Source organism: Tachyglossus aculeatus, chromosome 4 (assembly GCF_015852505.1).
Source record: "Tachyglossus aculeatus isolate mTacAcu1 chromosome 4, mTacAcu1.pri, whole genome shotgun sequence".
NCBI classification, from domain to species: domain Eukaryota; kingdom Metazoa; phylum Chordata; class Mammalia; order Monotremata; family Tachyglossidae; genus Tachyglossus; species Tachyglossus aculeatus.
The window spans coordinates 54,836,680-54,864,619 of record NC_052069.1 but is presented as its reverse complement, the minus strand read 5'-3'; the positions used below and the strand labels follow the sequence as shown (position 1 = coordinate 54,864,619).

Sequence of the window (27,940 nt, the reverse complement as noted above, 5' to 3'; positions counted from 1 at the left end):
TAGGAAACCTGGTGGCCCCACGATTCCTTTTTTTAAACTGAAGGTAAAAAAACAGTTGGTCAATCCGACTAATTTTAAGATTCTGCGGCCACAGAGCTTTAGGAGCCCACGATGGGTTTTTTTGAGAGGGGACCTACTGACCAAGATCTACTGCTAAATTGGGGCCAGAAACATGATGACCCATAGTTCCAAAGCTCAACCCTAAAGAAAGCTTGTTTCATGGAGAAAACATTGGGCCTCATGCCATCAAGCTGGACAGCAAGGGCTGGAATAACCAAAGTGAAGATTAGCAGTGTACAAGTTCCACAAGGGACACGCTCATGAGAATCTAGCCCAAGTATTCCTTGGAGGTTTGCCACCCTACGTATCAAAAGCATTAAACATCGTTAACTTTACAGAAATATTACAATGCAAAATACATACCAAGGTTCTGAGCCAAAGCCATACCACGCCAGCTGCAATATTTGAAATCCGAGACCCAGTAGAATTGTGTTTTTATTTCCAATTGACCTCATAAGTAAACTCAAGACAATAGTCTAGGAAAAGGAGGAAAATACGTTTCAAAACAAATCCTGAAGAAAGAAATGCCTAAGAGTTTATTTCTCCCACTCTTGTTTCCTAATTTCGTTTCCCTCTTTTGGCCACCTCAGTTCTTGCAATGGGGAGGATCTGTCCTGAAGGCCTGTGTACAGAACTCGGGGGAGGCGGGAGAGGGAGAAGGAGGTTTGGGTGTTCGTTTCGGGGCAAATTTTCCAATCCAGTCATTCAGTGAAATTGCTAACCTATTACTCCTCCCTGAATAAGAAGCTAAAACTTATTTGGGGACAGGGATACCAGTCAACAATAGCACAAATGGGAATCGCTCTGCCTAGGGTAAGATACGCATCAAAAAAAATTGGCCTATTTTTCACCAAACCATTTGCCTCCAGCCAGGTGCTCTGTGCCTCTGTCTGTTTAGCTTAACTGAATATTTGGGTTTGTTAGATATCTTCTCTTGTTACCCTGACAAGCAGCTATAGTTTCTGCTAATTACCTGGAGGACCAAAGGGATGTTCGCTAACCTTGATCTTCCACTGCCACTCTGTACAACAGCTCAGTAAATACCACTGATGAAGAGATGACTATATTTGCTGAGTCTCGCTTACGGAGACTTATGCTTTTTATGTGAAATTAATGGCTCGTTTCAGAATATGTTCTCTAAGATACCTAGTATACACTGCCATTCTATACACCTAAACAGTAGATTAGTATTAGAAGAGTCTCAGCAGCGTAAAAACACATATGTGAAGGTTTTCACTTCCCGTTTTCAAAGCAAAAGGAAATTCAGTTGTGACAGGCAGAAAATTCAATTCACAAAAGTCTACTGCTTAAAAATAACAAGTGCTGATGATAACTTATAATAGCAATCATGGTATTTATTCAGCACTTACTGTTCGTCAAGCACTGTTCTAAGCACTAGAATCAGGCCAGACAGAGTCCCTACCTGACACGGGGCTTACAGTTTAAGTAGGAGGAAGAACGGCATGGCCGAGTGGAAAGAGCACAGGTCTGGAAATCATTGGTCCTGAGTTCTGATCCCAGCTCTGCCACTTGTCTGCTGTGTGACCTTGGGCAAGTCACTTAACTGCTGTGTGCCTAAGTTTCCTCACCTGTAAAATGGGGATTAAGGCTGTGAGCTCCATGTGGGACAGGGATTTTTGTCCAACCTGATTATCTTGCATCTATCCCAGTGCTTAGTACAGTGCCTGGCACATAGGAAACGCTTAATACCATTAAAAAAAACCCAAAACAAAACACAGGTATTGGCCAGTCAGTACTTTAGCCTATCTCTGACTCAACAGAGATAAACTGGGCTAAGCACAGCCAGCAAATCAAACTACCCATGGAGGCTGGAAACCTGGTCTTCTGATTCCCAGGCCCACGTTCTTTCCTCTAAGCCCTGTTGCCTTCCTACTCCAACCAAAGAGTCGTGGGAAACCGGCTAAAGGTAATTATTTTAAGGATAGCTAGACCTATTTCTTAGGACAACCAGGTTCACTGACCTCCTTTGGAGCAAACGGCAGAGGTCAGGGACTCACTTGGTAATCTCTTAGGGAAATCACCCTCTTGGCCTGAGATTTAAAAATTTGTCAAGGTGGGAGGTAAATGTTTTTATATGCGATGGCAGCTGCTTGATTGTGGAATGTAATCAAAGGAAGGTTCTGGAATAAAAACAAGCGACTAACAGAGAAGAAGCATGGTCTAATACATAGGGCAAGGGGCTGGGAATCTGGATTCTAATTCCTGCTCTGCCTCTTGTCTGCTGTGTGACCTTGGGCAAGTCACAACTTCTCTGTGCCTCAGTTACCTCATTTTTATAGTGGACAGTAAGACTGTGAGCCCCAAGTGGGATTCATTCATTCATTCAACCATATTTATTGAGTGCTTACTTGTGCGCAGAGCACTGTACTAAGCGCTTGGGAAGTACAAGTCATCATCATCATCATCATCAATCGCATTTATTGAGCGCTTACTTATGTGCAGAGCACTGTACTAAGCGCTTGGGAAGTACAAGTCGGCAACATATAGAGACAGTCCCTACCCAACAACGGGCTCACAGTCTAAAAAGGGGAGACAAACAACAAAACAAGTAGACAGGTGTCAAAATCGTCAGAACAAATAGAATTAAAGCTATGGGCACATCATTAACAAAATAAATAGAATAGTAAATATGTACAAGTAAAACCGAGTAATAAATGTGTACAAATATATACAAGTGCTGTGGGGAGGGCAAGGGGGTAGGGTGGGGGGGATGGGGAGGAGGAGAGGAAAAAGGGGGCTCAGTCTGGGAAGGCCTCCTGGAGGAGGTGAGCTCTCAGTAGGGCTTTGAAGGGAGGAAGAGAGCTAGCTTGGCAGATGTGTGGAGAGAGTATGTATGTTTGTACATATTTATTACTCTATTTATTTATTTTACTTGTACATATCTGTTCTATTTATTTTATTTTGTTAGTATGTTTGGTTTTGTTCTCTGTCTCCCCCTTTTAGACTGTGAGCCCACTGTTGGGTAGGGACTGTCTCTATATGTTGCCAACTTGTACTTCCCAAGCGCTTAGTACAGAGCTCTGCACACAGTAAGCGCTCAATAAATATGACTGATTGATTGATTGATTGATTCCACGCCACGGGAAGGATGTGGGCCGGGGGTCGACGGTGGGACGGGTGAGAACGTGGTATAGTGAGGAGGTTAGCAGCGCAGGAGCGGAGGGTGCGGGCTGGGCTGGAGGAGAGAAGGGAGGTGAGGTAGGAGGGGGTGAGGTGATGGACAGCCTTGAAGCTTAGAGTGAGGAGTACAAAGGGATATGCACTGTGTCCAACCTGATTAGCACGTATTTACCCCAGTGCTTAGTACAGTGCCTGACATATAGCACTTAGAAAATACCATTTAGAAAAACACGAGAGAGAACTGGACTAAAGCAAGAGCTCTCTGATACAAACTAAACTCAGAAGGCTGAGAACTGATCTGCGGGGGCCACATTACATCTGGAATGCAAGTCTACAGGTGGTGTGTCTCCTCAAAAAGCTGCAATCTTTCAGACTGAGCTCGTTACCCACATCACAGAAAGAAAAAAACATCACTCACAAATCCAAAGGCATTTTGCAATCACTGAAGGTATACCTGTCTGGCCTTGCATTACTTTAGGGGAACAAGGCTTCATAATGACAAAATAAAGGCCTAAAAAGAAATGTGTCCAAGTAAAGACCTTGCAGTCCTTTATGTACATTATTTCCATTCGGTAAATATCAGCAAACAGGAGGTGGGGTTGACGAGTGGCTAAGATCACTTAGTGGGATGAGTCACTGCTGTAGCTGGAAATAAGATATCGAGTCACCCCTAGATATATCCAAGTAGCATCTGATTTAGTGATTCCAGGTGAATTCACTGGCCTTTCCTACAGGTATTCCCAAATACCCCTTTCCAGAAATCTCTCATGATTACAGTAGTTGCATCTACCTTGCCTACTTGGGCAACTATCATCTATCAACTATCACCTCTACACACACGACACCCAAATCTACACCTCCTCCCCTGTTTTCTCACCATCCCTCCAGGCTCATATCTGCTCCTGCCTTCAGGACATCTCCACCTGCATGTCCGCCCACCACCTAAAACTCAACATGTCCGAGACTGAGCTCCTTATTTTCCTTCCCAAACCCTGTCCTTCCCCTGACTTTTCTGTCATTGTGGATGGCACTACCATCTTCTCTTCTCACAAGCCCACGGCCTTGGTGTCATCCTTGACTCCGTTCTCTCACTCACCCCACACATCCAATCTGTCACCAAAACCTGCCGGTCCCACCTTCACAACATCGTCAAGATCTGCCCTTTCCTTTCCGTCCGAACTGGTACCTTGCTGGTACAATTTCTCATCCTATCCCGACTGGATTACTGCATCAGCCTCCTTTCTGATCTCCCATCCTCCTGCCTCTCCCCGCTTCAGTCTATTCTTCACTCTGCTGCCCGGATTACCTTTCTACAGAAACGCTCTGGGCATGTCACACCCCCTCCTCAAAAATCTCCAGAAGCAAAAACTCCTCACTTTCAGCTTCAAGGCTGTCCATCCCCTCACCCCCTCCTACCTCACCTCCCTTGTCTCCTTCTCCAGCCCAGCCCGCACCCTCCACTCCCTTGCTGCTAATCTCCTCACCGTACCTCGTTCTCGCCTGTCCCGCCGTCGACCTGCGGCCCACGTCATCCCCCGGGCCTGGAATGCCCTCCCTCTTCACATCTGCCAACAAGCTCTCTTCCCCCCTTCACAGCCTAATGAGAGCTCACCTCCTCCAGGAGGCCTTCCCAGACTGAGCCCCCCATCCTCTGCTCCTCCTCCCATCCCCATCACCCCTACTTCCTCCCTCTGCTCTACCGCCTTTCCCACGCTACAGCACTTGTGTATGTTTGCACATATTTATTATTCTATTTTATTAATGATGTGTAAATATCTGTAATTCTATTGATCTAATTTGATGCTATTGATGCCTGTCTACTTGTTTTGTTGTCTGTCTTCCCCTTCTAGACAGTGAGCCTGTTGCTGGGTAGGGACTGCTCTGTTGCCAAATTGCATTTTTCAAGTGCTTAGTACAGTGCTCTGCACACAGTAAGCGCACAATACAATTGAATGAATCAGTGAAATGAATACTTGGGGAAACAGGTTCAGCAAGGAAGGAGGGTGTCATTTTTAGTTCAGTTATTTACCTTCTTTAGTTTTAGTTCTACTCTGCTTGACGCAAAATGTTTATATATGGGGACGGTGCAGCATCACCTAGTGATCATCATCGCCTACGGGCCTGGGATTCAGAAGACTTGGGTTCTAATCCCTGTTCCACCATATGCCTGTTGTGTGACCTTGGAGAAGTCACTTAACTTCTCTGTGCCCTGTTCCCTCCTCTTTAAAAAGGGGATTCTGCACCTGTTCCCCCACTACTTAGATTGTGATCCCCATGTGGGACAGGGACTGTATCTGACCTGATTATCCTATATCTTCCCTATGTGCCTGGCATCCAGCAAACACTCACCAAATACCATAATTTATTACCATGAGGTGTTTGGACCTAAATATCTCAATGTCTGGGATTTTCCTTCAGCTACTCCTGAAGACAGTATTTTTTATAAATACCTCAGGATTCAGCCTAATCCTATGTCCTTACCATCACGACTCTCTTCCGCCAGGATACCAGTCTGTCATCTTTACCCATAACTGCTTTCTAGTAGGAAAAAGGCCCCCCAGCTTGGCTAGTGCTGCTCTACGAAACACGTCCCAGGGCACCGACAGCTTCTCTTTCCCGGAGGGGTAGAACGGTGAACAGGTTACGGCAGAAATTAACTTCAGAAAGGTTCCACGGGCCCAGAAACTACCTCCCTCCTCCCTGACCAAGCAAATGTGAGCCCGTTGATGGGTAGGGACCGTCTCTATATGCTGCCTATTTGCACTTCCCAAGCGCTTAGTCCAGTGTCCTGCACACAGTAAAGCGCTCAATAAATATGACTGAATGAATGAACTGCCCTCTTAGGGACAGCTCCTCTCTTAAAACCTCTCCACGCACAGTAGTCCTACAGAGCTTGGGGCTGCAAGTCCTCAGAAACAAGGGTCACTCGCGTGCTCTCTCCTCCTTCCCATTTCAGTTCAAATGCAGAGGTGCTGCCACCCCACTCTCATCTTCTAATATCTCAATCAGCCACTTGAATCAATCAATCGTATTTATTGAGCGCTTACTGTGTGCAGAGCCCTGTACTAAGCGCTTGGGAAGTACAAGTTGGCAACATACAGAGACAGTCCCTACCCAACAGTGGGCTCACAGTCTAAAAGGCATAAAAGCCCGAATGTTTCTTAGCTGACTGCAAAACCAAATTATTTTTCTTTTTAGCAGAGTTTCTTATTACATTTTATAGAGAGGAGTAATAATAATAATAATAATTATAATGATAATAATAATAATAATAATAATAATAATAATAATGGTATTTGTTAAGCGCTTACTACGTGCCAAGCACTGTCAAGGCAAATTAACCTGTCAACATTACCATTTAAGAGTCCTCTTGGCTGGGAGCTCCTTGGGGCAACGAACATGTCTACCAACTCTACTGTATTGTACTTTCCCAAGCGCTTAGCACTGGGTTCTACACACAGCAAGGGCTCGATAAATACCACTGATTGATTGCTTCATCTCTTGTATGGATCTCCTTTATTATCTTCATCTCGGAAATGAGCAAGTGTTTATTTGCCTGTGGGTTGTCTTCTCACAACATTAGGGATCACTGACCACGATTCAGGTCCCTTAACCTTACCACATTAGCTGAGCCCTAAACCAGCTGTGGAGGAGTGCGACTGGGATGTTGGGGCAAGTACAGCGAAGGAGAGAACCTCCCTCAGCCGACAGCCAACAGGCATCCAAAGCCCCTGAGAGCCAGGGAGATTTGTTAAAATTACTTTCCAGTCTAACAGGCACACGTAATCTGTTCAGTATTACATTAAACAGGGAGATAGCATCTCTGCTAACCAGACCTCCCAATTACAAAGCCTCCTGGACGGAAACAACGCAATAAGATAATCAGAAGGGAAATAGCCAGATGTTTTCCAGAGTCAACCTTTCTATGGCTCAAGACATAGCTCATATCCTGTAGGCCCTCTATATAATCAACTCCTTTAACAATACATAATGAAATTTGATATCGTATTAAGTCAGGAGTAGCCCAAACAACTGTGGATGTTAATACTTATTTTACCATCAGATGGCAATGGACTACTATTAAATCACTCTTGGTACCCAGGAGAGGAGTGGGGGAGATGAGCTTTTTTTTCCACAGGGAAAGGGATGACATCTTTTTGCTTTTCCTCAGTTGCTTCAGTCTTCTCGGATATGCTGGTAAAGCATCCCAGTGAAAAGTGGTTTCAAAATATTCTTTCAAGAAATTTTTAGTTCTAACAGTCACTGCTGAAAAAGTACTTGGGTACCTAAAGTTTTAAAAAGGAACATTTCAGACGCTGATAAAATGACTACAAGGGAGAAGTAGCTTCCCTATAAGCCCATCTAGAAAGGATTATAGAAAAGATATATAGAAAATATATATTATATATATATATATACCTATATAAATATATATATAGAGGATATATAGAAAGGATAGAGAAGCAGCGTAGCTCAGTGAAAAGAGCACGGGCTTTGGAGTTAGAGGTCATGGGTTCAAATCCTGGCTCTGCCACGTCCGCTGTGTGACCTTGGGCAAGTCACTTAACTTCTCTGAGCCTCAGTTACCTCATCTGTAAAATGAGGATTAGGACTGTGAGCCCCACATGGGACAATCGGATCACCTTGTAACCTCCCCAGTGCTTAGAACAGTGCTTTGCACATAGTAAGCACTTAACAAGTGCCATTATTATTATTATTATCATTATGACTTCAGACAAAAACAGAGTGGTTGGAGAATTGGTGTGGGCAGAGGAAACCCAGAATTGTTATTCCCCACATCCCCAAACATCAGGACTGGGAACACCCCCTGAGACTCGAAGGGGCCGGTTCAAAGCAAACAAAATGAAATACATTTTATAAGGAAATACGCAAAATGATACAAATACATTAAATTAATTACCACAGGAAATAGTGGAAGCAGAAAACAGCAATGGCTCCAATAAGGTTTGGAAAAAGTCACAAGATACATAGGTAGGGATAGTTGGAAAGTTTGAGGGAAAAGTTAAGGATTTAAGATGGATCAAAAAGAACCCAGGTAGATTAAGGGACAACGGCCCAAGATCGATTATTAAAAGGAAAAATTAGAGCAGTGAGATGCTTACCAATACATGTCAAAGAAGACAACCATCACACCGCTCCCCTAAGCATCTTTTGATGTTATTTTTTCAATGGTATTTGTTAAGCATTTAGAATGTCAAGCACTCTACTAAGTACCATTGCTGAGGCACAGAATAATGTTCACATACCTGTGCAATGATGGAGAGGATACCAAGAACTGCTATAAATGCTGCAACGCTTTCAGGTGAAAATTCCATTATCTAGATTGAAGAAAAGTTAGATTAACAGTGAATACCCTGAAGTGCTAATTTAATTAAAGGAGCCACAGAGATAGAAAATGCAGCTTAAATTCCACCACCAGTGGCTCAGGAAATGGAAAGCACCCGGCTTGTTTAGTGACAACCAAGTGCTAGTTCTTGTCTAGAAAATGGTAACCTCCCCCTACCACTCAGTTTAACAAATAAGAAATGGAAGCTAAGAAAAAGAGGTGGAGAACAATCAAAATTTCCAAGGGCAGGGCTTTTCACACTTTTATTCCTCGGCTATAGCCCGTCTCCTCACCTAAATGCCCCCACCCGGTCTTTTCTCCCCAACATACTTGGATGGCAGCAGCCCAACAGACGTTAAATGAACACAATTTCGGCATCTCCTAGTAGTCCCCATTATCTCCCCGCATTGTGCTGTACCCAGAACGGACTCCTTTGAGCCTCTGATCTGCGTAGTACTGCTACACCCAATGAATTCTGGAACAACTAGATATTTTCTGCATCTGGATCAAACAACTTTGGAAAACCAAAGGACAGTTCCCAAATCCCTCCTGCACCTCAACAGGGAGGGTGGCTGGGCATAGGTACCTGGAGATAATTCTCTCCATAGTACCAACTTTCCATTTTCCTCATGGGACTAAGCTTGGGTGGAACTTCCAGAGGGGGCACTTTGTACTTCCCAAACACTTAGTACAGTGCTCTGCACACAGTAAATGCTCAATAAATACAAATGATTGAGAGAAGAAGGGGAGAAGGGGGAGCTTCGGGGCTCTCTTCTCTCCACTTCATTCCCCTACTCCCAGGGGCAGCAAAGATAATGTTTGGACCGGGTTGGGATGCAGAGGCCCACTGGGCACTGGAGCCCAGCAGAGGTAACAGCAACCCCAGGCTCATTCGCAGAGCTCTTGCTGGGCTTCCTGGCCAGGCCAAGAAGGAGAAGAGCTTCTAGCTCACGGAGACAACAGAAAACCTATGCTTGCCCCCTGGGGACCTGGCTAAAGAAGATGGAGCTGGCACACTGACACCTCCAGTTCTGATCCCCTTCTGGTTCAAAGGAATGTCCGAAACCATCTATGGGACTCCCCCGTATCCGGCCCCTTCCACCCCAATGCTGATTCCAGAGGAATGGCACCCCCCTTCACTCAGGTGGAGCCGGGGTTCCCTCGACTTTTCCTCTAAACCCGACCCTGGTTCTGAGTCCCTTTCTTGTCTAAAGTCATCTCACTTCTGGTCATTACCACAGAACACCCCCTCTGTTTTTCCAGCCAGATGGTTGTTACCTGTCTGAGGTATAGAAAGAAGCTGGAATATTGGCCTGCCTCCGGGAGGTAAGAAAGAAACACCGTTATGCAGATTAGCAGCACTATGGAATCTTGTCCCACTTTCTTTAAGGACTGGAAGAAAACGAGACAGCAGTTAACAACAGCAACGCTAGCTGACTCCAAACGGCTAGTTTCAGCAAACTTGTTCTCACTTGATTACTCGTTAACTCGATTTTTTTAAAACAACCATCTCCCGTGGGCTGAAGCCAGCAGAAAAGTACACACTCTCTGCTTCGAGAGAGGGAAATTTCAATTCCCTATCTTGTACCCAAGTAAACATTAAAAGAGTGCCCATGCTTTAGTTACTTATTCGTTTCCCCAGCCCCCACCCCTCTTCTCTCAGCCCGGAAAAAAAACACATTATAAATAACTTACTGCAAAGGGGTCAGCTTGTTCCCAGGAAATAGGCGCACCCCAGGATGCTGGCCTCATCTTCTCGGGCAATGATTCGGGCACAGCAACAAGGATAAAGCAGATATCCAACAAAGCTATCGCTGTGGCTAACACCACTACCAAGCTGTCCCCATACACTCGCCCAAGGTAGGCACCGATAGCAGGGCTCGTTACTAAGCTGGCGGCAAATGTCGCTGAAACCTACGAAAGACAGAGAGGGGGTCTGAAGCAAACGGAGAATTCCCACACGGCACCTCTCCTTTTAGACTCCTGTCGATCCCTACTTCTGACCGGTACTGGGCAGCAGGAGTTTTCATCCCTGCAAAACTGTGCCTGAGCAGACAGAGTTTTCTAGGACCGTGGGATCATTTGCTACAGAAAGCGCTCAATGAATATGATTGAATGAATGAATTTACGGAGAAGAGGCACCTAGAAATTCTTAATAGATTTCCAGGCATGAGCTGCCGAGGAATCCAAATTTCCTAGCACTTTGTACCAAAAGGACAGACCGACCCTAGATTGTAAACTTCCTTTTTTAAGGCATAGTAATAATGATGGCATTTGTTAAGCGCTTACCATGTGCCAAGCACTGTTCTAAGCGCTGATGTTAAGTGCTTACTATGTTCCATGCTTTGTGCTAAGCACTGTGGTAGATACGAAATAATCGGTTTGAATAATGTCCATGTCCCATTTGGGGTTTGCATACTTATCCCCATTTTACAGAAGAGGTAACCGAAGCACAGAAGTGACTTGCCCAAGATCACAAAGCGACAAGTGGCAGAGCCAGGACTAGAACCCAGGTCCCCCTACACCCAGGCCTGTACTCTTTCCACCAGGCCATGCTGCTTCTCCTCAGAGGCACGGATTGCATCCACCAACTCTACTGCATTTTATTCTCCCAAGCACTTAGCAGAGCAGTTCGCACAGAGTAAGCCCCGACTGATCCCAACTCTACTGCACTGTACTCTCCCAAGTGCTTAGTACAGTGCTTTCTGCATACAGTAAGCACTCAATGATTGATGGCTGTGGTAAGTTCTTTGTAGCCTACAATACAACAGAATTGGCAGACACATCCCTGTCCACACCATGCTTACAGTCTAGAGGAGGAGACAGATATTAATATAAATAAATTACAGATATGTACTCAGGTGCTGTGGGATTGAAGGTGACTATCAAGTGATTAAAGGGGACAGATTCAAGTGCAGAGATAATGCAGGAGGAAGACCGTTTAACTGGTTACAGTGGTTCATCACTTGGCAACAAGTTATGTTGCCAACTTGTACTTATGTTGCCAACTTGTACTTCCCAAGTGCTTAGTACTGTGTGCTCTGCACACAGTAAGCGCTCAATAAATACGATTGATTGATTGATCTGAAGTGAGCGAAGTGATGTAAGTGCCCAAAATTAGGTTGGGCATTGTATAAAAAAGCATCTTTCCTCCACGACAATAGCCAAGGCACCCCGTTCCATTCTGCAACCCCACAAGGCATTCACAACCTAAATTTTACTCTGTCTATGCCACTTCTAGGTTTATATGGATTCCAACCGGGGTGTTAGGCTGATACCGGTATTCATTTGCACTGACCAATTAATAACAGTATAAGAGTATCACCTAACTTCTCAAAGGTCACTGAACACAAGCCAGAGTGTTCCAATGGGTGACTTTACTTGTCAGGCTCCAAAGGCAATGTTTTGAATGTACAGTCTAGATGTGTCAGCTTTATAATGGCAACTATTGACTGGACTCAATACATAAGAGGGATCTACTAGTCCAGAGTACAACTGTTTACCAAATCCCACAGCATTATAAGAAGCGGCGGTGTGGTCCAATGGAAGGAGCATGGTCCCAGGAGCCAGAGGACCTGGGTTCAAGTCCCGGATCTGCCACTTGTCTGCTGTGTGACCTTGGGCAAGTCACTTAACTTCTCCGTCCCTCAGTTATCTCATCTGAAAAAGGGGGATTAAGAGTGTGAGCCCTACACGGGACAGGGACTGTGTCCAACCCCATACAGTGCCTGGAACATGTACATATAAATAAAGGAAGTGAGCACCCACTGAGACTCCAAAGAACTGCAAGACTAACAGAAGGATGAACTGCTTCACCTAGAGGGTTATCTGTAAATGGAACGTATCATAGGAGGCTGTGCATATAGAACGCATCGGGTTCAAAAAGGGGTCAGACAAGTTCACTGGTGATAGGTCTACAATGGAAAGACAGAGAGAAAACTCTGGGATGTTAGGAGGTACAGCCCTAAACTTGAGAAGGACAACTCTCGCACCCTTTCTCCAAGCATTTTTTAGGGAGGGCCATTGCTGGAAACAGAATAGGGGGCTGGCTGGATCGCTGGTCTGACCAATACAGCTGTTATAAAGACCAGTCCTTTACTAGACGCATTTTCTTTAGCAGCGTCCTCATTCCATTCTAATGACCGATTAAAGCATTAAGATAATGTTTGCGCTAGACCATAAAGAGCTGATGATTTTGTATCTGACAAGCCTGGACTAGTGAGGAATCACCTTTAATTACAATAATGAATTGTTCTGAAAGGAAGAAACTGGCCGGCATCTCCATGGCCATGCAATAGCATGTTCCTTCAATAAACATTTGACTAGCCTGCAACTAGAGAATTAAGGCATTTTCAAATCCCACTCCCTCCTGCTTAGACTGTGAACTCCATCCACGTGGGACAGAGACTGTGTCCAACCTGATCACCTATCTCCCCGGCGCTTAGTATGGTGCTTGGCACACAGTAAGCACTTAATATATACCACTATCATTATAATCATCAAAATAACTGCTTGGGCACATGCGCAAGGCTTCGAAAGTGACAGTTTTACAGCCCCAAGTTTCCTTAACGAAGATTTTTCATTAACTGCACATTACATTTTCTCTTAAAAGTCCAGGTTCCACTAAGTACATTTATAGTCAACAAAAAAAGGACCTTATAAATGGAAAGAATGAATCACCTGCAAAACAGAATAGTTCCAAATTATGGAGAATTAGCTATCTTTCAGGAGTTAGAGCATCTGGTGGATTTGAAAAACATACAGGAGCGCACACTCACCAGTCCATAAGCCATACTTCTTTCATGTTCTTGAGTTATATCTGCCACATATGCAAATACCACGGAGAAAGTTACAGCAAAGACTCCGGATACAGAGATAACAGCAAAGTACCACCTAGAGAGCACAAGATAAAGGAAAAAGGTTAGAGCAATTAAAACAATCTCTATTCTTAAAACAGTACAGATGGGTAGGGACCGTCTCTATATGTTGCCAACTTGTACTTCCCAAGTGCTTAGTACAGTGCTCTGCACACAGTAAGCACTCAATAAATAAGATTGAATGAATGAATGAATGAATGAAGAGTAAAAATAACTTGTAAATGGCTGATAGCTTACTGAGCTGCCCACCTGTCCAAGCAAATAATTCATTTTATGACACTACGGAAAAGGATCCCCCAAAATAAGCATAATAATCCTGTAATCCAAATCTGATTGGGGGCAATCACCTTACAGCGATGCTTCTGGAGACTTGCTGGGTGCCTACTGAGTGAATAGAGCACTGTATTAGGCACTTGAAGGACGCACATAAGAGATACGACACAATCCCTGCCCAAGGACTACACTGTACGCTGGTGGAGACATGCTGGCATAGCGCAATAAGATCAAAATAAAGAACAGAGGAAATCAAAACAGCCAAAGCAGGTGGAAGCCAAAAGAGGAGCGATGGCACTACTTTTTGAAAGCCAAAGCCGTGGTTAGAATCAGGGTTGTGAGACGGATTATGCTTCATCAGCACCTGACATTGTTGGCTTTTGACTGTGAGTTTGACCATAATTTGTTGGTGATCGTTACTACTTGACATCTGACTTTAGAATCTGGCATTTGCTGCCTAGCAAAAATGCCATAAACTAGAAAATTTCTTGTGGAAATCTGAATGTTTACGGCATCTTTTTTTCAAGCTATTCCACAGGACTTAAATTACTTGCCCTTCGAAACATGGGACAATCAAACTGAATACGCAGTAACGCTAATGACCTGCTACATCTTAAGAAGAATCAGGCACGTATAAATTATTCATTCATTCATTCAATCGTATTTATTGAGCGCTTACTGTGTGCAGAGCACTGTACTAAGCGCTTGGGAAGTACAAGTTGGCAACATATAGAGATGGTCCCTACCCAACAGCGGACTCACGTCTAGAAGGGGGAGACAGACAACAAAACAAAACATATTAACAAAAAAAAATAAATAGAATAAATATGTACAAGTAAAATAGAGTAATATGTACAAACATATATACATACATACAGGTGCTGTGGGGAGGGGAAGGAGGTAAGGCGGGGGGATGGGGAGAGGTAGGAGGGAGAGAGGAAAGAGGGGGCTCAGTCAGTGTTTACAATAAGTTGCTTAAGGCCGCTGGATGCTCTTTTACCACAATCTTTTTGCTGCCATATATTGCATAATTAAATAACTTTGGGAGCAGGATTAGAAAGCTATTACGATAGCTTTTTTTTGAGTTCAATGAACTCATGACAAATATCAGCACTGGTTGTGTTGGGTTGCTCTTCTGCACTCTCAATACCTTTCCCGCACATGCCACTCCTCTAATGCTAACCTTCTCTCTGTACCAAAAGAGCACAGCCTTGGGAGTCAGAGGTCATGGGTTCTAATCCTGCCTCCACCATTTGTCAGCTGTGTGACTTTGGGCAAGTCACTTACTCTGTGCCTCAGTTACCTCATCTGTAAAATGGAGATTGAGACTGAGCCCCACGTAGGACAACGTAATTACCCTGTATCTACTCCAGTGCTTAGAACAGTGCTTGGCACATGGTTATTGCTTAAATACGATTATTATTATTATTTATTATTACCTATCTCTCCGCCAACCTCTCGCCCATGTCCTGACTCTGGTCTGGAACACCCTCCCTCTTCATTTACTCATTTATTCTTATCTATTGAGTGCTTACTGTGTACAGAGCACTTTACTAAGCACTTGGGAGAGTACGATATGACAATAAACAGACACATTCCCTGCCCACAACAAGCTCACAGTCAACAGTGGGGGAGACAGACATTAATATAAATAAATCATCATCATCAATCGTATTTATTGAGCGCTTACTATGTGCAGAGCACTGTACTAAGCGCTTGGGAAGTACAAATTAGATATGTACAAAAGTGCTGTGGGGTTGGGCAAGGGGAAGGAAAAGGGGAGCAAGTTTGGGCGATGCAGAAGGGAGTGGGGGAAGAGGAAAGGGGTCAGGGAAGGTCTCCTAGCAATGTGCCTTCAATAAGATTTTGAAGTTGGGGAGAGTAATTGCCTGTCGGATTTGAGGAGGGAGGGCATTCCAGGCCAGAGACACAATATGAGCGAGGGGTTGGCGGCAAGAGAGATGAGATCAACAATGAGAAGGTTAGAATTAGAGGAGCAAAGTGTGTGGGCTGGGAAGTACTAGGAGTAGCAATGTGAAGTACGAAGGGGCAAGGTGATTGAGTGCTTTAAAGCCAAAGGTGAGGAGCTTTTGATGGTTAAGTGGATGGGCAACCGCTGGAGTTTTTTGAGGAGTAGGGAAACATGACCTGAGCGTTTCTGTAGAAAAATGATATGGGCAGCAGTAAAGTTTAGTGTGGACTGGAGTGGGGAGAGACAGGAGACTGGGAGGTCAGCAAGGAGGCTGATGCAGTAATCCAGGTGGGATAAGATGAGTGACTGTATTAACATGGTAGCAGTTTGGATGGAGAGGAAACGACAGACTTTAGTGATGTTGTGAAGGTGGGACCAACTGGGGGGGGGGGGGGGAGGGAGAGAGACAGAGAGAGAGAGAGAGAGAGGAGTTGAGGATAATGCCAAGGTTATGGGCTTGTGAGAGAGGAAGGATGGTGGTGCCATCTACAGTGATGGGAAAGTCAGGGAGAGGACAGGGTCCTCTTGTCTCTCCCCACTTCAATCCATACTTCAAGCCGCTGCCCGGATTGTCTTTGTCCAGAAATGCTCTGGGCATGTTACTCCCCTCCTCAAAAATCTCCAATGGCTACCAATCAATCTGCGCATCAGGCAGAAACTCCTCACCCTGGGCTTCAAGGCTGGCCATCACCTCGCCCCCTCCTACCTCACCTCCCTTCTCTCCTTCTACAGCCCAGCCCGCACCCTCCGCTCCTCCGCCGCTAATCTCCTCACCGTACCTCGTTCTCGCCTGTCCCGCCATCGACCCCCGGCCCACATCATCCCCCTGGCCTGGAATGCCCTCCCTCCCTACATCCGCCAAGCTAGCTCTCTTCCCCACTTCAAGGCCCTACTGAGAGCTCACCTCCTCCAGGAGGCCTTCCCAAACTGAGCCCACTCCTTCCTCTCCCCCTCGTTCCCCTCTCCATCCCCCCGCCTTACCTCCTTCCCTTCCCCACAGCACCTGTATATAAGTATGTTTGCACGTATTTATTACTCTATTTATTTATTTTACTTGTACATATCTATTCTATTTATTTTATTTTGTTAATATATTTGTTTTGTTCTCTGTCTCCCCCTTCTAGACTGTGAGCCCACTGTTGGGTAGGGACCGTCTCTGTGTTGCCGACTTGTACTTCCCAAGCGCTTAGTACAGTGCTCTGCACACAGTAAGCACTCAATAAATACGATTGATTGATTGATTGGAAAGATAAGGAGTTCTGTTTAGACATGTTAAGCTTGAGGTGACTGGAGGACATCCAAGTAGAGATGTCTTGAAGGCAGGAGGAAATGCAAAACTGAATGGGTGGGTGCTAGTTTGCTGAAACGTATCTTCAGGTGAAACAAAGATTGTCAGAAGAAGGGATTAAGAAACGACAAAGGCAGGAAGTGCTTTATCTACTATACACCAAGCAGGTCACTCACCATGGACTGATCTTCATTAGTGGAATTGGTGCACAGGTAAAAAATACTGTTAGCAGCAAGAAAGACTTCCGACCCCAAACGTCTGAAAGAGCACCAATCAGAGGAGCACTGAGGAAGGACAACAACCCCTAAAAGAATAAAACAGGCAACATGTTTTTGTCACAACTCCACAGGAGAACTTTGAATTGGAATTCATACTGTTTACATAACGAGTCTTCTCTTCAGCATGTTATACGAGAAGAGTCTCACAGAGAAACAAGGCCTGGCAACAACGTAGTAGAAGAAAAATATTGACATTGGTAAGATGAAAAATAGCTGAGCAAGTGACAAAGATAAATATCAGACTAAGATGCAAAAGTTGTTGTTGCTAAAATGAGTGCCTCACCTCGGAAAAGGGCAGCATTCCTATTTTCTTCATTATCTTACAAGAATTTTTTGATCTGAAGTGTTACCCGTGGAAAACTAAAAGCACGGGAATCTGGACTGCACGTAAGCTATTACAAATCAAACCAAAGGCTTCCTTTTGTCACCAATTTCAGCATGAAAACCACGTCATTAGACATCTGTGGCTGTGGCTCATATTTTAAAATGGTTTTCAAGTAAGTTTAACCCAGAGGAACCTAGTTTTAATGGAGCTTTGATCACTGACTAATGTGGAGAACGTTGGTCATATTATCTTACCTCTCTTTACCCCAATTTCTCAATTCTTAACCAGGGTTACTGATTGTTCGCAATTGAGATCTTTAGAGGAATACCAAATAAGGGGAAAATATTTGGTCAGAGCCTCTGCAAAAGTTTATAACAACTGGATGACCTTGTTAGCAGGCTGCCAAATATTGTACAACACGCTGCCCTTCAATTCATTTTAAAATGCTACCATTTTGTTTTAAAAATGCAAATTGGTCTTACCTTTACTCCTTGAATTAGTCCATTCATTAGAAATGTATGCTTGGGAAAGGTTTCATGTAACACCTAAAAAAGAAAGCGTTAGAATTTATTCTAATTGTGAATATGTTGTGCTTAAAGATCTAGGCTGCATATATCTTCATTTTTAAACTTAAACAACTCTTCAAATGCTGGATCACAGCTTCATTCACTCATTCAATCATATTTATCGAGTGCTTACTGTGTGCAAAGCACTGTACTAAGCGCTTGGGAGAGTATAATATAACAAGAACTTCTGGCCACCCTGGTCATTACTCACACTGGCCTATTTTGCATCTCAGACCTGCACCCACTTGAGAACATCAAAATAAATAACCACAAATCTTATTACTGTAGAACAATTTATCTGGTGTGAGTAGGGATTGTCTCTCTTTACTGCTGAATTGCACTTTCCAAGTGCTTAGTACAGTGCTCTGCACACAGTAGGTGCTCAATAAATACAACTGAATGAATGAATGAATTTATAAACAAATAGAAACATTTCGGGGTAGATACAAGTTACTCACATTGGACGTTGTCCATGTCCCATATAGGACGCACAGTCTTTTTCTTTTTAATAGCATTTATTAAGCGCTTACTATGTGCAAAGCACTGTTCTAAGCGCTGGGGAGGTTACAAGGTGAACAGGTTGTCCTACGTGGGGCTCACAGTCTTAATCCCCATTTTACAGATGAGGTAATTGAGGCACAGAGAACTTAAGTGACTTGCCCAAGGTCACTCAGCAGATAAGTGGGGGAGCTGGGATTAGAACCCATGACCTTCTGAATCCCAGGCTCGGCCTCTATCCACTATACCATGCTTCTTCCCCATATTACAGATAAGGAACAGAGAAGTTAAGTGACTGGCCCAATGTCGCACAGCAGACAGACAAGTGGTGGAGCTGGGATTGGAACCCAGGTCCGTTTGAATTCCAGGCTCGTGCTCTACCCACTAGGCCACGTTGCTTCTATCGCCAAAATGATTTAAGCGGAAGCATCTGCCCATTTGGGATGGGGAGCAAGGCTAGCAGTGGGAAACTGGAAGCAATTAACACCACAGCAGAAAGGTGTATTTCAATGAAGGAGATGGGGGTGAGTCTACAACCTCTATTGTCTGTCAATGGAAGGAATATTCTAGTCAGGGTATCAGTAGAGAAGAGAACTGCAATCAGAGGAGAATTGCAAGGAAATGGGGGCAAGGGGGCGGGGAGAGGAAAAATAAAGGAAAGGGCTGAAGATGGCTGAGGCGATAGGTGGGAAGACAACTATTAGAGAAGCAGCGTGGCCTAGTTGAAACCGCATGGGACTGGAAATCAGAGGTCCTGGATTCCAATCCCAGATCCACCACTAACCCGCTGTGTGACCGTGGGCAACTCAATTAACTCCTCTGGGCCTGTTACCTCATCTGCAAAATGGGGATTCGATACCTGTTCTCCCTCCTCCTTAGATTGCAAGCCCCGCGTAGGACCCGATTATCTGGTGTCTACCCCCAGCGCTTAGTACAGTGCTTGGCACACAGTTTAAGTGCTTAATACCACAGTTATTATTAAGGCGCTAAAATTGGGGTTGGTGGGAGACAGGGACCAAAACGATGGTGCAAAACAAAGGGGCGACTAAAAGGAGATGAATTACACCATAAGAATTTAAATAAATTCATGGCTAATAGAGCTATAAAAAGCTATTAGAAGGAAAAGTTAGAGATGTTAGACTGTGCATCCTTAACCACAAAAATGGAGGGCAATTATCACTCTTCCTCCAGGCATTCTTTGGTGTTTCTATTGGAAACACAATGCTGGTTGGATGTACGATATGCTAGACTCAATATGGTGGTTTTTACGTTCTTATGAGGGAATAATGGGAGAAGTGGGGGTAAGGAAACAGGGAAGACATAGGGAACGTAAGGGAGAGAGGGAAACACCAAAATTCCATCAAGGTTACAGGGGTCCTGGTTTATACAAGGCAAAAAGGTACAGTGAATCCCCAATTTCTCTAACCAAGTAGCTAACAACTGACACTGGAACACTTACTGCCAAGTAAATCCATACATTTCCCTGGTTCCAAGCAGAACACTGGCTAATCTTTCCTTTAACTTGATTCATGGTGGTTCAAGTGAAAATGAACCGCTTTGGATCAAGTTTATGGAAATGCTCAGGGAGCCTGAGAAATATATGAATTTATTTTATTTTCCCTGAAAACTTCAGAGATGGCTTGGTGGCCTTCTTTATTCAAGTCAGGAAATCCTTAGAAGTGAATGAATATATTTTTCTGACAAACTGTACCAACAGCTTGATTCTGTCAAGATTCATCACCCAAAAATAAAGAACCAACTACTTTCAGTAAAGAAAGAAGGACATTTTATAATAAGCATCTCTTCTTGTATTCAGCATTCATACAAAAATCACTGTTAGTCTCAAAGGAGTTTCCACGTGATTGGACAAGAACATCTGGCCCCCATGCCCCCCCTGCCTTACCTCCTTCCCCTCCCCACAGCACCTGTATATATGTATATATGTTTGTACATATTTATTACTCTATTTATTTTACTATAAATATTTATTCTATTTATTTTATTTTGTTAATATGTTTTGTTGTCTGTCTCCCCCTTCTAGACTGTGAGCCCGCTGTTGGGTGGGGACTGTTTCTATATGTTGCCAACTTATAGTTCCCAAGCGCTTAGTACAGTGCTCTACACACAGTAAGTGCTCAATAAATACGACTGAATGAATGAATAACATCAACATGACACTCCTTTCAATGTACTACTTCAGGAAGTCAAACTGCTCATTACTAATCTGCTGTGTTCTGAAGGAGGTTCATTCAGCACCATTCTAAGTGCTTGAAAAACAGATAGGAATACTGCCTTGATAGAGATTTTAAAATTTTAATAAGATGGTTACACAGTTAAAATTGATGCACACTAAATTTAGAAACCAACATCGTTCAGTTGATCAAAAAAGTTCAAAAATTCTATTTTTTCCACTGACATATACTCTTCTGTCAAATAGGTTATTTCAAACCAAATGTTGTTTAGATTTGTATTTCCCAAATATGCACTATCTTGAAGTCACAAATTCCTTTAGACGGTAAGCACAGGACAGAACTGTTTAGCTAAAGCAGTAACAATCTTAATACTCCCAACGTGCACTGTGGGGTACATACAAACTAATCAGGTTGGACACTAGTCCCCGTCCCACATGGAGCTCACAATCCTACATTTTACAGAGGAAGTAACAGACCCAGGGAAGTTGAGTAACTTTCCCAAGATCACACAGCAGTCATCTAACAGTCAGACTCTCGGGCTCTATTCACTAGGCCATTTTGCTTTTGTATTTTGCTGTTGTAATTACATATAGTAGTTGAAGAACTGTTCACTACACAAAGTGACTTGAAGGCATGAACCTTGTCTTCTAACTCTTCATACCCCAGTGTGCATTGTACAGTGACCTACCCATAATAGGTGCACAATAAATGCTGACAATGAGGCCGCTTCAATTGTGCGATGATTGAGAGCCATGATTTACTCTTCGTCCCTGGCTATGTAGTACCCTTTGGATTGAGTAGAATCCATCCCCTTTTTTAAAATCTCTCCAGAAAGGGGGGACTCAATGGCAGTTCTCCCTTAGTAAGGTTTCAGTGTTTGGTCTTTTAGGCTAGCAAGCCTGCCCTGACTAATCTTTCTCAAATACTTACAGTACTGTGCTCTGCAAAGTAAGGGCTCAATAAACACCATTGGGTGACATATCTGTCATCTCTCCGTTCTAGTTCCCTCCCTACCATGGCATTTAGGTACTCAACCCACCCCCACGACACTTTACATCCATATTCTCATACCAGGTGAATTCCCTACCTGCAATTTATGGAAATGTTAACACCCCTTCCCACTCACTATATTATAAGTGTCTTGAGGGTAGAGATGGTTGTCTGTTTACTCTGTTATACTTTCCCATGTGCTTCGTACCATGCTCTGTATACGGGCAGAGCTCAATAAACATCACTGACTGATTAGTAGAAAGTGCTTTCTCTCTCTCTAGCCCAAATCCTTTGTGATACAATTTAGACCGGCTTCTTTTTCTATCTCCAGGGAACAAAATCCAACTAGAAAACAACCACCATCTACAACTTCCCCAGTTTGCTTAACCAGTTGTTACAGATGCTGCTAAAACGCTTAGGCTACAGTTTTAAGCACCTAAAATTCTACAGGCAAAACAATAGTGGGGTGTGTGGAGACAGTGCGTCATTTGTTCATCTGATCAAATGGTCACAACGTTATTTTTTTTTTGGTGAACTTTTAAAAGGCACAGCTTTCTAGCACAGGCTGGTCATAACTATGTCCGAAGGAGAGATTTTAATGACTGATAAGAGTAGTAATAATGGTGTTTACTGAGTGCATTGCGCTGTAATATGCACTTCCCTCTTAGGGCATGGGAGGAAAGCAACTGGGCCCCGACGGAATAAGCATTCGTGAGGGGAGGCAATGTACAAAGTGGAGGACTCTGAGGAAGTTGTTTGCGGCTCAGGGGGGTCAATATGATTCAGCATGAACCAGCAGCACTACAATCATCGGCTAAAGGCAACCAGGACCCACCCACCCTCACCCGGGAGAAGTAGGAACAGAGCCTGGCTCCCTCCAAAGTGAGAGGAAAGACAATGGGGTAGGAACAAGTACAGAACAGATAAGCTAATCATAATAATCCTAATATTTGTGAAGCGCTTATTAGGCACCAAGCACTGCGGTAGATATAAGACGATCAGGATGTAAACGATCTCGTCCCTCATTGGGCGCTCAGTCTAATGATTTGGGAGAGCGGGTGTTTAATCCCCATTTTACAGAAGAGGAAACTGGGGCCCAGAGAAGTTAAATTACTCATTCAAGATCACAGAGCAGGCAAGTATCAGAGCCGGGATTAGATCCCAGGTTCTCTGACTTCCATGACCATGATCCTTCCACTAGGTCAAGGAACACCCCCTACAGCCACACCCTGCAGCTTTAAGGCATTCAACGAGGTCTCCACTCCACTACCTACCTTCACTCCTCCTCCTCCTCATCATCAATCGTATTTACTGAGCACTTACTATGTGCAGAGCACTGTACTAAGCGCTTGGGAAGTACAAATTGGCAACATATAGAGACAGTCCCTACCCAACAGTGGGCTCACAGTCTCTCCCCAACCACAACCCAGGCTTCGCTACTCTAATGCGAAGCTACACGCTCTGCCCCCCTCTCATCGGTCAGCCTTGACCCCTTGGCTCCCTCCCCCTTTACAGGTGACAGGCCACCACTCTACCCATCTTCAAAGCTCTAATCAAATCAGATCTCCTCAAGGAAGCCTTCCCGGAGCAACCTCTCTCCACAGCCTTAATTATGAATGTGCCAGGCACTGTACTAAGCGCTGGGGTGGATCCAAGCAAACCGGGTTGGACACAGTCCCTGTCCCAAGTGGGGCTCACAGTCTCAATCCCCATTTTACAGAGGAGGTAACTGAGGCCCAGAGAAGCGAGGTGACTTGCTCAAGGTCACCCAACAGACAAGTGGTGCAGCAGGAATTAGAACCCATGACATCCATGACATTGAGAAGCAGCGTGGCTGAGAAGCAGCGTGGCTCAGTGGAAAGAGCCCGGGCTTTGGAGTCAGAAGTCATGGGTTCAAATCCCGGCTCTGCCACTTGTCAGCTGTGTGACTTTGGGCAAGTCACTTAACTTCTCTGGGCCTCAGTTACCCCATCTGTAAAATGGGGATGAAGACTGTGAGCCCCCTGTGGGACAACCTGATCACCCTGTAACCTCCTCAGCGCTTAGAACAGTGCTTTGCACATAGTAAGCGCTTAATAAATGCCATCATTATTATTATTATTATCCTTACTCTCAGACCCATGCTCTATCCACTACTCCATGCTGCTTCTATTTTCCATCAACTCTGTACCTGAGTTTGTATGCCGCCCTCCCTCTGGTAATCAGGTGCCCCCACTCCCACCCCTACCATTTATATATACATCCTTACACTCAGTTGCTTCCCTGCTACTTGTAATTTGTTTTAATGTCTATCTTCCCCACTAGATTGTAAAGATCATGCCTACCTAGTCCTTTGTGCTCTCCCTCAAGTGTTAAGCACAGTGACTCTGCAGGCAGCAAGTAGGGGAGCGGGAGTCCCTTAAGGCTTAGTTCTGGATCCCCTTCTATTCTTCATCTACACTCATTCCTTTGGAGCACTCACTCGCTCGCTTCTACCCCCGTTTCAACCGCCATCTCTACGTGGATGATTCCAAATCTACAGCTCCGGCCCTGACCTCTCCCCTCGGCAGTCTCGCATCTCCTCCTACCTTCAGGGCATCCCTACCTGGATGTCCCACCAAACCAAATTACATATGCTCCAAAACAGAACTCCTCATCTTCCCACCCAAACTCTATCTCTCCCATCACTGTGGAAAACACCACTAATCTATCTCACAGACCCATAACCGTGCCATTTTCCTCAACTCTTTCCTCTCATTCAACCCGCATATTTAAGTTGTCACCAAACTCTGTTGTTTCTTCTACCTTCACACCATCACTAAAAATCTTCCCTTTCCTCTCCATACAATCTGCTACTATGCTGAGCTCAGCACTTATAATATTCTGCCTGCTGTCCTCCCTTGCTCCCATCTCTCCCCACTCCAGTCCATATTTCACTCTGATGCCCAGATCATTTATCAAAGAAAAAAAACCCCTCAGTATACGTCTTCCCACTCAAGAACTCCCAGTTGTTGCCTATCCACCTCTGAATCAAACAGAAACTCCTTGCCATCGGCTTTAAACCAATCAGCTCCCCCAGCTACCTTACCTCGCTGATTTTCTACTATAACCCTGTCCACCCATTACATTAAGTGCTGTGGGGCTGGATGAATAGCAAGTGCTTAAGGGGTACAGATCCAAGTGTATGGGTGACAAGGAAAGGAAAGGGGACAAAGAAACGAAAGTGAGGTGGGGAAATGAGATAATAAAAATAATAATGAATCTTGGATATAGTCCCTGTCCCACATGGAGCTCACAATCTCAATCCTCATTTTAACATGGTATTCATTAAGCGCTTATTGTGTCAAGCACTGGGGTAAGCAATGGGGTAGATACAAGGTAATCAAGTTGTCCGATGTGGGGCTCAGTTTTAATCCTCATTTTACAGAGGAGGGAACTGAAGCACAGGGAAGTAAAGTGACTTGCCCAAAGTCACACAGCTGACAAGCGGCGGAGCCGGGATTAGAACTCACGACCTCTGACTCCCAAACTCAGGCTCCTGTCACTAGGCCGTGCAGGAGGGTTTTGAAGGTGGGGAGAGTGGTCTATGAAGGGGAAGGGACGAAATTCCAGGTCAGAGGATAGACATAGGCAAGGGGTCCGCAGCGAGACAGACCAGATCAAGGAATGGTAAGTAGGCCGGCATGAGGGGAAGTGAACAGATCCAGCAGGAATCCTGAAAAAACAGTCGGCCAACATGGGTGGTCCGACCGCAGTGGTTACCACAGTAACTGTCTGCCAGGTTACGGTGCTAAGGTACATTATCGGCACTAGGCTGTGGTCATTTAAGCAGCCGATGGGTTCTGTGTGCTACGACGTGCCGCACCTCTGCCTGCCTACAAGTTCCCTGCATTCTCTCACAGGAGGAACACGACTGTCAGGGATGAGCAAACGTGAGAGGTGACACAAGCCACCACCACTAGAATCAATTCTTCCACCAGGGCTAACCGGCCCGAGACCCCAGGACCAAAACACATCTGTTGTTCCCAACAGGAGTCTCCTCCGACTTCATCGCCCTGTTTTTCAAAACTGTGCCTTTTATCTACGATTCAACACTTACGATGTTCAAAACCGCTGACAGCTCACTGGGGGCACAGCTATGACGATCTAGCTATATATAATTAGAGGAAATAAGGATGGCCAGAAAAATGGGCTTTCCATACCTTCCACTACGGCAGGAGAAAGCTGTCCTACATGAGTAAGCTTTACAACATCGTTCTCGAAGAACAGGGAATGGGTCTACCAATTCTGTTGCATTTACTTTCCCAAGTGCTTACTACAGCGCTCTGCACACAGTAAGTGCTCAATAAATACCAATGATCAATAGAAAAGCTGCTTTTGTAATAAACCATATGTGTGCAAACAGGAAAAATGTGCTATTTTGGATATGCGAAAGAATTTCCTAAAACTTGCTGAGGAATCTTTTTACCCCTATCAAAGCAAGAGCAGGTGGTGTACAACAAAACTTCACGAAACTTATTTTAAAGCAAACAAAAGAGAATCCTTGGGAAAAAAAAAAAAAAAAGCTCAGTTCAAGGTTGTACTTCAAGGTTGTACTGGTTATAACCACAGGCCCCAGCAACTTAAATGTTTTTGTTTGGTTTCTTTATCACTTCCGATGACTATTATTTCTACATTTTTTTCCAGACACTTGTTTAACCGGATTCTTCCGTTTGACTTACATAACACTATTCAGTTAAGTCACTGCAGCTTGGTTGGGCGGAGAACCGGTTAGGGCACAGGTGCCCTGTGGGGAAAAAACAAAAGAAAGATCTTGTGGCCCACCATCACTGAAGGGGAGAGGACCCTCTGTGGGCCACTGACACCACCCCCAAGCCCCGCAAACCTGGCTGAAATGGTGAAAGCGAATGTCCACGAATCCTTAAAACTAACTCCAACCGCGGAGGCAGCACGTGAAAGCCGGAGGCAGTTCTCAGAGGCTACACAAAAAAACCAGCAATGGCCACCCTCGAGAGGTTGTTAGCCCCATCTCTAGGGTGAGGCTGTGGGATGCACCACCACAATCAATCAATCAATCGTATTTATTGAGCGCTTACTGTGTGCAGAGCAATGTACTAAGCACTTGGGAAGTACAAGTTGGCAACATATAGAGACAGTCCCTACCCAACAGTGGGCTCACAGTCTAAAACAGAAACTCATTAATCCCATGCCATATCAGAAATCCCCAAATGCCCTAGTCCCAAACAAGAGCAGCTCATTCCCTAGCTCACTCCTCTCTGTAGGCCTTACAACACCACCACAGCAAAGAAACAGGTCTTGGATCTGACAGTTCACCTCAACTCTAGCAGAGAGCAAGATGCCTCTTGGGAAACTTCCTACTGTTTGCTCAGCTCTCTCATTTCTAGCACAATGTGAAAGACAGAAAAGAGGATGTGAATGTGTTCCATGAAACGTTCCCCAGAGGAAGCACAACTAGCTGGCCAGAACAAGCATGCAAAGTCACGTTGCACAAAGTGCTGTTATGATCATCAGTTCCCATGCCTGCCCGAGACTCCATCATCACGAGCGAGAGCCGAGACGGTGCTCTTAAATCACAGCTGACACGGCAGGCGGGTTACGGCTATCTCAAGCCAGCCGGCCTACCTTTTTCACCTTTCTCTGAATCAACTAGTTCAGGGGCACATAAAACTTGGAGAAAGCAGCCAGGACTTCTGCCAGGGGCAGGTGAATACCAAGGGCTGATAGAGATCCTTCAGAGGACAAAGAGTTACACAAGGCCCACCACCGGCCTTTGGCTGGATCCAGCATCACCTTGTATCTCCCTCAGCGCTTAGAACAGTGCTTTGCACATAGTAAGCGCTTAATAAATGCTATCATTATTATTATTATTATTATCTTGGGAAATAATCCTAATCCCTTCTAAACAACAGTGGCGCTTGGCATTCAACTTTTACAGGGCTTTTAAAGAGATACAAAAATTCTTCAGCTGTAGCTTTCTACACTCGGCCTCAGAGATTCTACCACGAAAATAACTTCACAAACCCATCAGATTTCACCAACAAGATATCCTTGTAACCCCCCCAGGGCTTAGAACAGTGCTTTGCACATAGTAAGCGCTTAACAAACACCATAAAAAAAAAAAACCAAGAACGAT

General features: G+C 44.6%; 1 protein-coding gene across 2 annotated transcripts in view; it reads right to left on the bottom strand.

Annotated features, from left to right (window-relative positions):
* Window positions 1-27,940, bottom strand: part of MFSD14A (major facilitator superfamily domain containing 14A) — a 51,821-nt gene that overhangs the window by 6,636 nt on the left and 17,245 nt on the right. For both annotated transcript variants that reach the window (XM_038744857.1, XM_038744858.1), the window contains exons 3-9: window positions 18,044-18,106; window positions 17,135-17,262; window positions 13,327-13,441; window positions 10,244-10,462; window positions 9,827-9,940; window positions 8,469-8,540; window positions 424-536 (exon numbers count right to left, since the gene is read on the bottom strand). In XM_038744857.1, the coding sequence (XP_038600785.1) occupies window positions 424-536; window positions 8,469-8,540; window positions 9,827-9,940; window positions 10,244-10,462; window positions 13,327-13,441; window positions 17,135-17,262; window positions 18,044-18,106 (824 nt within the window). The remainder of the gene's footprint in view (window positions 1-423; window positions 537-8,468; window positions 8,541-9,826; window positions 9,941-10,243; window positions 10,463-13,326; window positions 13,442-17,134; window positions 17,263-18,043; window positions 18,107-27,940) is intronic.